Source organism: Hemicordylus capensis, chromosome 3 (genome assembly GCF_027244095.1).
Source record: "Hemicordylus capensis ecotype Gifberg chromosome 3, rHemCap1.1.pri, whole genome shotgun sequence".
Classification (NCBI taxonomy): domain Eukaryota; kingdom Metazoa; phylum Chordata; class Lepidosauria; order Squamata; family Cordylidae; genus Hemicordylus; species Hemicordylus capensis.
Window position 1 is genome coordinate 85958853 of NC_069659.1, and position 12548 is coordinate 85971400.

The 12548-nt window shown below is 42.6% G+C and overlaps 1 protein-coding gene across 1 annotated transcript in view; it reads right to left on the reverse strand.

The window, feature by feature from the left end:
* Positions 1-12548, reverse strand: part of LTN1 (listerin E3 ubiquitin protein ligase 1) — a 59344-nt gene that overhangs the window by 9813 nt on the left and 36983 nt on the right. Inside the window, exons 16-24 of the mRNA XM_053309508.1 lie at positions 11488-11689; positions 10213-10372; positions 9878-9982; positions 7810-7952; positions 7080-7215; positions 6306-6447; positions 4308-4521; positions 3421-3658; positions 2435-2509 (exon numbers count right to left, since the gene is read on the reverse strand). Coding sequence (XP_053165483.1) covers positions 2435-2509; positions 3421-3658; positions 4308-4521; positions 6306-6447; positions 7080-7215; positions 7810-7952; positions 9878-9982; positions 10213-10372; positions 11488-11689 — 1415 coding nt within the window. The remainder of the gene's footprint in view (positions 1-2434; positions 2510-3420; positions 3659-4307; positions 4522-6305; positions 6448-7079; positions 7216-7809; positions 7953-9877; positions 9983-10212; positions 10373-11487; positions 11690-12548) is intronic.

Below are 12548 nucleotides of genomic sequence, written 5' to 3' on the forward strand. Positions count from 1 at the left end.
ACAGCAGGGATGGCGCCCTCCAGCTTTAAAATCTTTTTTGCCTTGTGCAGCAAAACTGAAAAATCCTGCAGTGCAAACAGCCTGTGAGAAACAGACTGAGCTAACTCTGTCTCATCCCCAGACTGCTCCCCCTCGTCCTTGTCAGACACAGAAGCATCCATGTCTGGTTCCTCATCTGATGTCTCAGACTGACCTGGGTTATGGGGTACCATAGGGTTGACAGGCCCATGAGGTGACAAGCTAGGCAACTGGCGCACAGAGGCATGTGCGGGGCAGGGGAGAATCCCAGCCTGAACCACTGGAAGAATGCCTGTCTTGAGACTGAGACTGTTTATTCTTGCTCTTAGAATGCCCCCTAGGTGCATTAGGCCCTGTTAGAGGCACAGGGCCCTCAGCGCCGTTGGCGGGAACTTTTGACGGGAGCCATTTGCCCAACTCCTCCACCACAATGTGCCAGAATACAGCCTGCAGGCGCTCTGGAACCTTCTCCTCTGCTTCCCCCACCGCAGCGGCTGCACTCGCACTGGACTGGCTGTGAGAATCAGCCTCCCCAGAACACTCCACAGAAGACACCAACCTTTGAGTCCCAGGGCGCGCTGAGGCAGGTTGGGAAGACAGCTGTGAGGGCAGTGCCAGGAGCCAACCGGTGGCACCGCCCTCCAGAACTTGCAGCAGCTCCGCCTGGCCAGCATCGAGGCGAGGACGCTTCTTGGGCAGATTGCTCTTGCCCGCAGCTTTCCCTGCCGCTTTTTTAGCCTTGCGGAGGAATCAATCCCCCGCCAGGCGTTCAGTGTGGGCGTCAGAAGCGGACACTAACACCCTTGCCCACGCCTCGTCAAATGCCGAGGCAGCCATCGAGTCCTCAGAAAGAGAGGAAGACACCTCTCTCTCTCCACATTGCCAACCTGCGCAGCCATGATAAAGGTGGCACGCGGTAAAAGTGACACAAGAGGTCATAGGACTGCCGGCGCCCACCATCTCCCTTCCCCCCTAACTCACGGCTGAGGTGGACAAAGGGAAAAACGGCCAGGAAGGAGACAGACTGTGGCCTACAATAATAAGCACTAACTGCATGAAAGAAACACAGCTCCTGTTCCGAGCGAGTCAGGACAAAGACTGGAGTCTGAGGGGGTGATCCCTCCCACTAGGCTCGATGTGTCTTCTTCTGATTGGCCCTGTCTCTGAGCAGTGTCAGGCATAACCCATCCTTGGATATACTCCTCTGAACTGAGGGAGAAGTAAAGTGTGCCGTCAAAGTCTATTTTGACTCCTGGCACCCACAGAGCCCTGTGTACACCCCTACTATTTTGCTGTAATTCACACAACAATCCTGTAAGCTGAGCGAGTACCATTATCCCCATATTGCAGCTGAGACAGAGGGAGTTGTTTGTTTAAAGCCACCTAGTGAGTTCATGATAGAGGAAAGATTTCAAACAGAAAGTTATTAACACATAGCCCAGCCTCTCAGCCACTATACTAGACCAACTCTCTAAGTGTTTTATTTCTTTTTAGATACTTGCTCCCATACCCACAAACAACCCCTTCACCCAAATCTCAATTACATGATTTGGAAGTTCAGTCCCTTTGATTGTCCCTGGAATGGGGATGAAGCAGGGAGCAGCACACTAAACAGGTATGAACCAGAGTCACAACTTACAGCAAATACAGTCTAGATAACTCAAAGACAGGCTCAAGACTTGAAATAGCGTGTTTACTATCCAGCACACCAAGGAGGAAAACGGAATCAGGAAGAAGCCAATGCACCTGACCACTGCTCCCACTTTCACCAGCTTCTAGTTTCCTTCCCAATTACATGACTAGTTTTGGCCCTTCAGCTCAGTTATTTTATCTGCCCCCCAGCTCCCCGAGGATTACAGCCCCTCCCCATTGGCTTCTTTTAAAAGCCCCTGCCTTTCCCAAAGTGCTTCCTTGTGGAAAGTTGTGACAGAGAATAAGCTTGAAACATACAACAAAGCTGTTTCAGGAAAGACAAAAATGCCTGGTCCTCAAGCCAATCATCAAAGGCAGCAACATTTCTTCCTTGTCAATCAGTGACAAACTTGAGTAGACAGTGGTGGGAGAGCTGTGATCGCAACACACCAATTGAGCCCTCTGGGCAAATCTGAGCCTGGAAGTTCCTACTCAGGTCTATCTTCCCTGATAAGGCAAGAGCATAGAGGGGCTTGGGATTTGCAGAAGCTCCACAAGCCAGATCTGACCCTCCAGAGATGGATGGCCCCCACTCTTGGCAAAATATGCACCTCTACAAGCTTGCCATCAAAGCAGTAGGCATGGCCCTTGTCTATTCCAGCTATAACTTACTATTATAGCCTTTAAAACAATGCCACACACATTTGATAAAAGGCCGGAAGTCTTTTAAAGCTTTTCTAAGGCAGACACTAGCATAATTCATTAAAAAAAAAGTGAAACATACAGTGACAATTCCTCCTCTTCATCACCATAGGATTTGAGATCCTCTGTGTCAAATTTAGGCAATTCAGACATTAACCTACAATTTGGAAGAAAAGAAAAAACAGTGGAAAGAATAAGTCTAAATTTTTATGACCCAATGTTTATCGTAATCTGAAAAGGAAAAAAAAACGTTAACTACTGGTAATTATTTGTGAAGGAAGCACACTGTTATCAATCGCAATCAGCTGGAAGATGCGCTATAAACAAAGCACATAGTGACTTGTGGGGAAATTGGCAGCTCAGACCTAAGCACCTGTGTTGATAATTTGCATAATTGATATTTTGAGATTGCTATCCTTCAGACTCAGCACTTTCCTATACTGGGCATTGTATGTATCAAATTAAAGAGATCCACATCTCCTTCACAAATGGAGGGACAGAGGAAAAGGTGAATTCTCCATCCTTCCCTTGGTTCTTCCCCACTCTGTATGTCTCCATTGGTACACCAGACACATAAGTGTCTACCTCCATGGTACACCTCATGTCTCCATTGGTACACCCCTCCATAAGTGTAAGCCTCCATGGAAGACACTTGTACATTTAGGGACCTATCAGGGGCTGAACAACCATGGGATAACAATAGTCACCAGCCCCTCAGAGAGGTGGCCCAACAGCTGCTATTGCACCATGCCCATTCAACCCCAGAACTACCTGGTTAAGTGGATTTATGGCAGAAGCAGCAGCTGGTCATTATGTCCTTCTTGCAGCTCCAAGGCAAGCATGAGAACCAAGGGGCTCCCACTCAGGCTGTAAGGACCATATAACCTTCTCATTTACATGACTGACTAATATTGTTACATGCATATTGTTTAACAGTAGTGTTTATTATGTTAATATAAAAGGTTGCTTGATCTTTTCTCAAATACATCTTCTCATCTTCTACTGGTAAAGTGAAAATAGGACAACGGCAAGGGACAAAAATGTGTGAAGGAAGGGAGAATAACTTACTTTTTTAACATGTGGTATACTGCCACTTGAACAGGTCTAGCTCTGAAGAGCAGCAATGGAGACAATGTATTTAACAAGGTCTGTAGTTTATCAGGAAGATTTGTCTTCTGGCCAGCAACAAATTTGGCAGGAAGTTTGTGATTCAGTAATTGGTCCTTTGAAATGTATGTTAAAGCTTCGCCCAAGGATTTCAACACAGAATTCTGAAATGATGTTTCTGGTGCATCTTTTTCTTTTCCTGTGCAGAAGAAGATGCAGGACAGTTTACAATTTTCATTCAGTTTAGCACATTAACACTGTAAGTACTTATCAAGTAAGTACAAGAGGAACCAGAGATTGCAGGGAGCACATCCTCCCATTGGCCATAACATTTAAACATGCCCAAGTTAGGCTCCCAATACTGGTTACCCACTTCTGCCTGATTTTTTACTGACTTTACCAAACTGACTTCAAATTCTGGTCATAGAAGTCAGATTGAAGATGGAAAACTAAAGTGAAAGTGGGTAACCAGTGCCACTGCAGTTGAACATACTCAGAATTTGTACCCTGACAGGAGCCCCTTTGTACCCCATGATCTCCTGTTCCTCTCATACTTACTTGGCAAGTATTTACAGGTATGAACCCACCCAAAGAGAAGGAACTGAAGACAGCATGAAAGAAAATGGTGGTGTGGAGAGTATGAAGAGAAAGAAATATCTTCAGTTGGCATCATGTGCAGAATAAATCTAACTCAGTATCATGTATCACCCTGGAATCCTTGATGTAACTTGCATTTGTATCTCTAGTCTTGCAATTTACATGCTGTTAAAATAAACTCCACCTATTAGATAGCATGCCAAAGTAGCGTTCCCATATCATGTCAGTTCACATACTTGATAAACACTCACTTGTGATCTTTACCAACAGAGGTAAGAGTAAACCATGAATGCCTTCAGAAAAAAAATCCTTCCATTCAGTCATGAGATTTGCTGGAAGCTTTTCAGTGATTTCAGGAGTTGCTGTCTGGAAATAAGCACTCAAGGCAGCAGTCAAGTCACAGCTGACACAGGCAAATACTTGTATGAGTTCAACAGGAAAGACTGCTTGGCTTTCACTTGTCGTCTAAAGAACAAAAAAAGACAGAAGAGGTTTTAATTATCCTTTTAAACTGCAGAATTTCAGTCAACCTATAGCACAGAATTATGATTTGCAGCATATGTTGCTTATTCTCTTATGTAATTATCTCTAACGACAAACCCTTCTTCCTCATATATCTGATCAAAGTTGTTATTCGCACACATGTTGCGCAATGTTGCCCGGGTGTTTCCAATTGTACCTTGTTGCTGTGGGTGTCTAAGGAAGCACCAGCAGTCTTGCTCAAGAGTACAGGTGTGCAAATACTTTAAAGTTGTGCAAAAATGCACAACTTCAAAAATGCACAACTTCAAAAATGCAGTTGGACTGTACTGGAAAGGGAAACAATGTAAGTTGTGCCCCTGAATGCCAGCACACAAGTTCAAATATCTGCATACGGGTTCTGTTCCTGGAAAACCTCATGGTTGGCGAATTTGCAGTTGAGAAGGCATTGAAACCAATGGGAAATAGGGGGTTAGGGGAATTGTGGTCGCAAAAAGACAAAAAAACACAGTCAAAAATAGAAAAAACCACCCTGACCCCCGGAAATCACCCCCCCAAATCCCAAAAAATCTCGCTGAACCACAGATATTCAGGTCATAGTTGGCGAGACCTGCCACAATTTCCCAATCGTGGATACTCAAAGTGCTCCTAGGTGCTCTACATAGGGAATAATGGGCCAGTTCGAGTCCCCATTATACCCTATGGGAAACATGCAAAAAATTTAAAAATATTCAAGAAATCATTAAAAATCACAGGAGTGTCTGGTTGCTTTGGGATTCAGTGGGTGGTAGGCACCCCTGTAAAGAAGACTAATGACAACGGGTACAGCAACCAGCCTCAGAACTGACAATGAAGACATTGAAGTGGTGGATAGCTTCTGCCTTTTAGGATCGACCATCAACAGTTAAGGATCCAGCAGTCAAGAAATACGCCGCAGACTAGCACTTGGTAGGGTTGCAATGAAGGCCTTGGAAAGGATATTTCGATGCTGTGACATGTCTATACCTAAAGAGATTAGAATCATTTGGACAATGGTTTTTCCTGTGGCACTCTATGGATGTGAAAGTTGGAATTTGAAGAAGCAAGATAGAAAAAGTATTGGCGCTTTTGAATTTGATTCTAGAGAAGACTTTTAAGGATACCATGGATAGCCAGGAAAACCCATGAATCATAGAACAAACGAATCCAAAATTTTCACTCAAGGCACAAATGACCAGGCTCAAACTATCATATTTCAGACACATTATGTGAAAACCCAGTTTCCTTGAGAAGTCCATAACGCTGGGAAAAGTTGAAGGAAGGAGAAGAAGAGGATGACCAGCAGCAAGGTGGATGGACTCGATTACAACAGCAATGAATGCACCACTGAGAGACCTTAAAAGGTCAGGGATGACAGATCATCCTGTAGAGAATCTATCTATGTGGTCACTAAGAGTCAACCCCGACTTGACGGCAATCGATATTTTTGGTTAGAAAAAGATAAAGTAAAATTTCAGTTACACTTGCAGAGCAGCCATAGAAAAACTGAAAGCAAGACTAATTTGAGCTCACATAATCTCAAAAGTTCTGGAAGTATTGCCATATAAAATTCAGTAATCTAGAACACCAAAAATAACATTACAAAAGTTCACATGATAGCTCACTGTAGCTTATTTTAACTTCACAAAAAGACAGGAACTGCCCCCCAGTGGACTCAAGAAGAAAAATCTCTGCAACTCAGTCATCCTGCAGAGCTCATATGATTCTCTTTATTTATGTCTATTATTTACCTCTAACCAAGCCAGCATGGAACACATGACAAAATCCCACTCATTGTCCACCAGAGATAAAGGATTTTTCAGCAGCAGAGAAACAAAACGGATCATCTCTATATTGAAGCCAAGCAATTGAGGACTTGCTTCTTTTAGATTGCTTTGGAAAAATAGAGAAAATGTTAAAGCCTTCCTTTAACAAAACACACACATAATTTAATACACAATTTTTTATATAATACCAAAAGTGGGAATCACCCCACCCCACCATAGATTTCATTACCTGAACAAACTTTTGGGGAGGGTAAAGTATAAGTACAAGACAAATTAACAGGGAAACAACTATTTTTGTTGTTTATAGAATCTATATGTAATAATGGAAAAAGCTGTTTCCCAGTTAATTGAAATTAGTAAGTTATTCCTTACTACTACTACGAATATTTATATACCACTCTTCAAGAAAATTATCAAAGTAGTTTACATAGAAAAATAAATAATACATAAATAAGATGGTCCCGTCCCCAAAGGGCTCACAATCTAAAAAGAAACACAAGAGAGACACCAGCAACAGTCACTGGAGGGATGCTGTGCTGAGGCTGGATAGAGCCAGTTGCTCTCCTCTTGCTAAATATAAGAGAATCACCACTTGAAAAGGTGTCTCTTTGCTCAGTTAGCAGGGCTTCCTTAGTAATAATCTACATCATAAAGAAGCACAGTTTTGTTCGTTGTGAACCCTTAGGATATTGAAAATCCTAGTTCCTATAAGCATAACTATAGAGCAAAACTGCCCACCAGCTGAAAAGAAAGCTGTCTTCATAGTCATTTCGCCAGGATATAATTATTTTTAATATTCCAGACATTAGTTCTCCATAATCGATGCTTCCACCATTCAAGCAGGGATTTAAAATAGCAAGGTATCCAAAAGCTCCTAAAACAGAATAAAATACCAGGTTAAAAAGGCCACATTAAATAACTTGTAACCGGTATATTAAAACAAGAATAGAGGCAGAAGAAAGTAAACACAGCATTTTATGGTAAGAGCAGATCAATCAGCCAACCAACCAACCAACCAACCAACCAGAGGAGGGAAGAAGGGAAATAATCTGAACAATATTCAGCTTTTACAAGTTTACCTGTCTTCCCAACCAAAAGGCTTCCAAGCTTAGGTTCTTACACTGTAGTGCTTCTGGTAACAAAGAACTGGTCTACGATTCCAAAGGTTTATTTTTAAATTTCCTTTACTTCAAATGGCAATAAGTTGATTTTTTCTAAAAGAAGGTTTATATAGTATTTACAATATCTCTGGTAGGTATTCTTGCAAGATGAGTGTTTCATGTATATTATTGCTGAAGTGAAATGCACAATCCACCTGGCAGAACTACAACTCCTTAGGAACATTTTTTGTGGGGGCAGGTCATGAATGGTGGTAACAATTCTCAGTGACAAGTACACATCTGATTAAATGTACACACAGAAATCTTGCCCTGTTACAATTCAATTTAGTAATATTTAAGACACTGACCATCAGTATTGGAGAGTTCAGTTTCACTGCATGTCATAAGTTTAGCGGTACACTGAATGATAAGCTCTTCCTTATCTTCTTCAAGTAAAAATGGAGACAGATTCTGAAGTGTGTGCAAATTGCCTTCCGTTAATGGAAAAAACCTGTCCACAGAAATGATAAAGCAAGAGTGAATCTGGGGAGTCAGTACTATGTCAATTGCCAATATAAACCAATTCAGAAGGGACATGGGGCAGAGAAAAAAATACTACATTTCCTGCTTTGGTTGCAGAATTTTATGAAGAACAGGCCTACCCCAACAACAAACATCAGTATATATAAGACAGGCATGAGGAAGACTTCAGGCTTGTATGTTTCGTTGTTGTTGTTTCTTCCATTAGAACCTTGAGCCAACCAGAGCCAGACACAAAATAGTGGCTATCTGTGGGAGCCACATACAAAATGGTAGTGAGGAGGAGGAGGAGTTCAAAACCTCCCATGAGCCATATACTGGGATGACTGGCATATTGAAATACAAATCTACCCGAGTGTTATCATGGATGAGGGTATTATAACAGCCTACCTTGGGCAAGGAAGGGATAGATATCTTGTTATTGCTATTGTTTGAACAACTGGAAACAGAAACGCTTTCCAATCAACTGTAAATCATCCAGTAATATACCAATGATCCCAATCTAATTTCTACCCACTTCTGACCCAAGGGACACATTTTATTTGAAAGAGACACAGATCTAGTTAACAATGGATCAAAGGCATACTGGAAAAGACAACAAAAAGCACAGTAGGAATGCTAAATATGTTTAACAGTATAGAACATTATCTTACTGTTTTTGTACTATGTGATCACCCCCAAACCACCACATGCTTCATTTGTGAACTAAAATATATGCTTGGGCCTATTCACAGAACATAAGGTCTATAATAGACAAATTACTTCACTGAAACTTATTCAGAGGTACAGTTGTTTTTATTTATTCAAAAATTTATATCCCAGCTTTCTAGTGAATTTCAGCCCAAGCAGGTTAACAGTACAAAAACACCACATTCTAAAAATACAAATGCATATCAGAAACCTACATTAAGAGTAGCAGCTAGGGATGTTCACAAACCAGTTCGGGAGCCCTTAAAAGGGCCTCCAAACTGGTTCGAATAACCGGCTGTTTGGCCGGTCTGACTTTTAAGGGTGGGAGAGGGTGCACTTACCCCTCCGCCTGCTTTCCCCCTGCCAGCGCTTCGTTAGCAAAGGTTCCTTCGGGGTGGCAGCATACCTCCCTGTTGCCCTGTCTCCTTTTTGCCTGGAAGTACCAGGAAGTACCTGGTGTGCATGCGCTCGCCAGGCGCATACACGCTGCGCTCGCACCCGCCCAACGTGCACACAAGCGATAGCCCGGCAAAGAAGAGATGGGGTAGCAGGGAGGTATGCTGCCACCCTGAAGGAGCCTTTGCTAACGGAGTGCCAGCAGGGGGGAAGAGGATGGAGGGCTAAGTGCACCTGCCCTTAAGGTCAGACCTTCCCCCACCTTTGAACTTCCCTCGCCCAGTTCCGTGCACATCCCTAACAGCAACCCAAAACAGGTAAGGACAAAGCATGTTTTAGCTGATAAGCACAAGTTTTAAAAGACTTGAGGAAAAGAACAGATTCCATTTAAAACGAGACAAAAAGGGAGCCAGTCGGATTTAAGTGGGGAGGGTATTCCAAAATTGTGATGCCACCACTGAGAAGACCCGGAAAGCACACCAAAATTAATATAATTATTAGGTGCAATGCAGCACCATTAGTAAATACCCAGTACTCATAGATATTCTCCTTCTCAAGAGGGCAAGGATCTTATATCTCGGCTCCAAACTGGAGCCAAGGTGGAAGGTCCAGACAGTGCAGAGATAAAATTTATTAACATGCAATTTTGTCAGAACCATCTGTTTTAGCACTAGAGCACTGATAGCCATACCACCTTCTCTTTGTCATATGCGATACACTGTGGCCCCTTCCTCCCATTTCCTGCTCAATTAATAAAACAGCAGCAGACACAATCATAGCCCAAAGAGAATTGCAAGCTTACTACCATACCTTTCTGCTGTATTGAAAAGTGCCTTTACATCACAAGTTGCAATATTCTTTGTTTCTATAAATTTGGCCATGGTTAAGGCCCATAGTCTCCCACACTCTTTTGATCTATGAAAGGATTAAAAAAAAGAGTTTCTGTGATGTACCCATTTATCAATAGATGAAATAATTAAGTTTTTTTCTATTTAGAATCAATATGAAGTGTTCACAAGCAACGTTTCTGAGATAATGAAAATGATTCTTAAAACAGAAAAGTGATGGCATTTGATGCTTTCTAATGGAAGCTATTTGAAACATAACTATATTTAAAAGGTTACCAAAACATACAGTATGCTTACCTATCGAATAAAATTTGTAAGAGGCAGGGAATATTACTGAGTGCACTTAATTTGTCACACGAAATATTCATTTCTTGTAGCTTCTGAAGAAATTCAAGAAGCAGGGAAGGTGGGTTTGTGAGTTCTTCAATCCATTGTAAGGCATAAAGCTGCTCTGCAACTAAAGAAAGCAATAACAGTATCTCTTTAGCACACCCCAGAAGCGTATGCATTGCTTATTACACGTTTATAAAGTGTGAAATACAGTATGCATAAATCTACATTCTGGATCACACATTATCAGTCATGGAGGGAACTGGCACCAAGTTGTTATTTTTATTATTTATATAGTACTTTAATGTACATTTTTCACTATAATCTCCTAGCTAAGCTGTAATATTATTTTACAGTTAGGGAACTCAAGTTGAGATAGAACTCAAAGGCAAAGGCTTAATTAAACACTCCATTCAGTGGGCTGGACAGGAGTTTCTTGCTCCCATAGGAACTTGAAGGACAAAGGAGCTCCCATACAAGCAGAGTCTTCCCCACTGACTGCAATGGAGGAGGGTAGCTCAGTGTACACAGAGCAGCTCTCTGCCCTGCCCCTGGGCTGACTGGGGAAGCTTGTGCATCTGGGAGTTCTCTGTGAGCTTCAGAGTTCTGGCATGAGTCACATCCTCAAGAAATATGCTTCTACAATAAATCACAGAGCATCACACATGAAGCATGACACAATTGCCAGTGAACTAGAATCTCCCAATATCTTTACACTTCAGTCCTACAAGAGGAGTTGCTGAGCACCTCTACGATAGACTCTGCAGTAACTGTAATTCAGCGTGAATTCAAGATATTTTATCTGCAGAAAAGTTGTTAAACATAACATAGCGAGTGACAGATGGTTCCAGATACAAATTTAAGGCAGAGAGGGCATGAACTAGCCCCCTCACAACCCTAGACAACTCAGCTGGATGTGAATTTGCAGAAGCAATGCGGGCAGAGAAGAATCGCTTCTTTGCCATCTGCACTGCCAGAGCATAGATCCCCAAATGAGCTCTGTGTTGCAATCTATCAGATTCATGCCGAGACATCCTCCATTTGTGCTCTAGTCGTCTACCTCTGCCACTTCAGCTCCCACTGTTCTTCTGAATACCATGGGGGAGACTTTAAAGCAGGTCTGAGAGGAAGCTTAGGTTTGATTGTGCCACTTTTCTGACTGGCTTCCACAGTGACTGGCAAGAACAAAATTAAATAACAGACCTAATAAAAAATTAATTTAAAAAAATTAGTATCACTTACTGATATTTTCAGTTTTGTTTCTTTCCACTTCATGGTTCTCAAACACTACCCCTTTTTCCAGTATTTGTAGCACCATTCTACTTAATAGTGTTGCAGTGCAGAGGTGGCTCGGAAGTTTACCCATGACACAAAGCTTTGGGTCTGTTCCAGAAATCTCACTATTCATACTCAGTCTTCCTTCCAAGAGTGGTTTTTTTAACCACTGTAACAAAAACAAATAAAAGGTAAATGTCCATTTTTCCTAATGTGAAGCGAAATTCAAAATATGACATTACTGTTCAAATAATAGGAACATCACCCTAAAATTCTACGAGGCTATTCTCATGAACAGCCGAAACTGGGCTAAGGGAGCCCAGCCTGGTTTCGGCTAGTCATGAAACTCAATGAGAGCCGTGTGGCTCCCGGCAGCGGCGAGCCCCCTTAAGTGGCCCGCCGCGTAACCTGGGTTTCGGGCACAGGAGTGCCCGAAAAGCAGGTTAAACAGTTGTGTGGTTACAGCTCCACAGCGCACTGACTCATGAGTAGCCTCTGCCTGGGAGGTTCCCCAAAAGGCACCATGCACTTGCGCAGTGCCTTACAGGACTTCCTCTTCACCTCAACCGGCTCCTTAACAGAGCCAGTAATTGTCTGGGCGGCCTGATCGTCTGCAGGGAGAGCAGGTCAAACCCACTCTCCTCACAAACCTGTTTTGGCGCTTCACACTGCTTGCGTGAAGCACCTTTATGTCTATGCTAGTTAAAACTAGCATGTGAAATTAACCACTAAGAGACATTTTTCTGTTCCACACACATGCGTTGCTCATACAGATTTTAAACACAAGAGCCTTTCTTCCATTGAAAATGTGACTTGGTTTCATACTCTACACAGAAAGCACTTTTGCCACTATATAGCACTGGCTGACATCTAGACTAGGGCTTTGCTGGTGCAACAGTGCCGCCATCCATACGAATGGTGTGCCATTGCACGAGTGGGAAGGGTGTGCTTTTAGCTGATCTCTCCTTCCCTCTCCCGGCTCCCACATAACCCTATGGGACATATTTCCAGATGGCATGGTGGGCTTA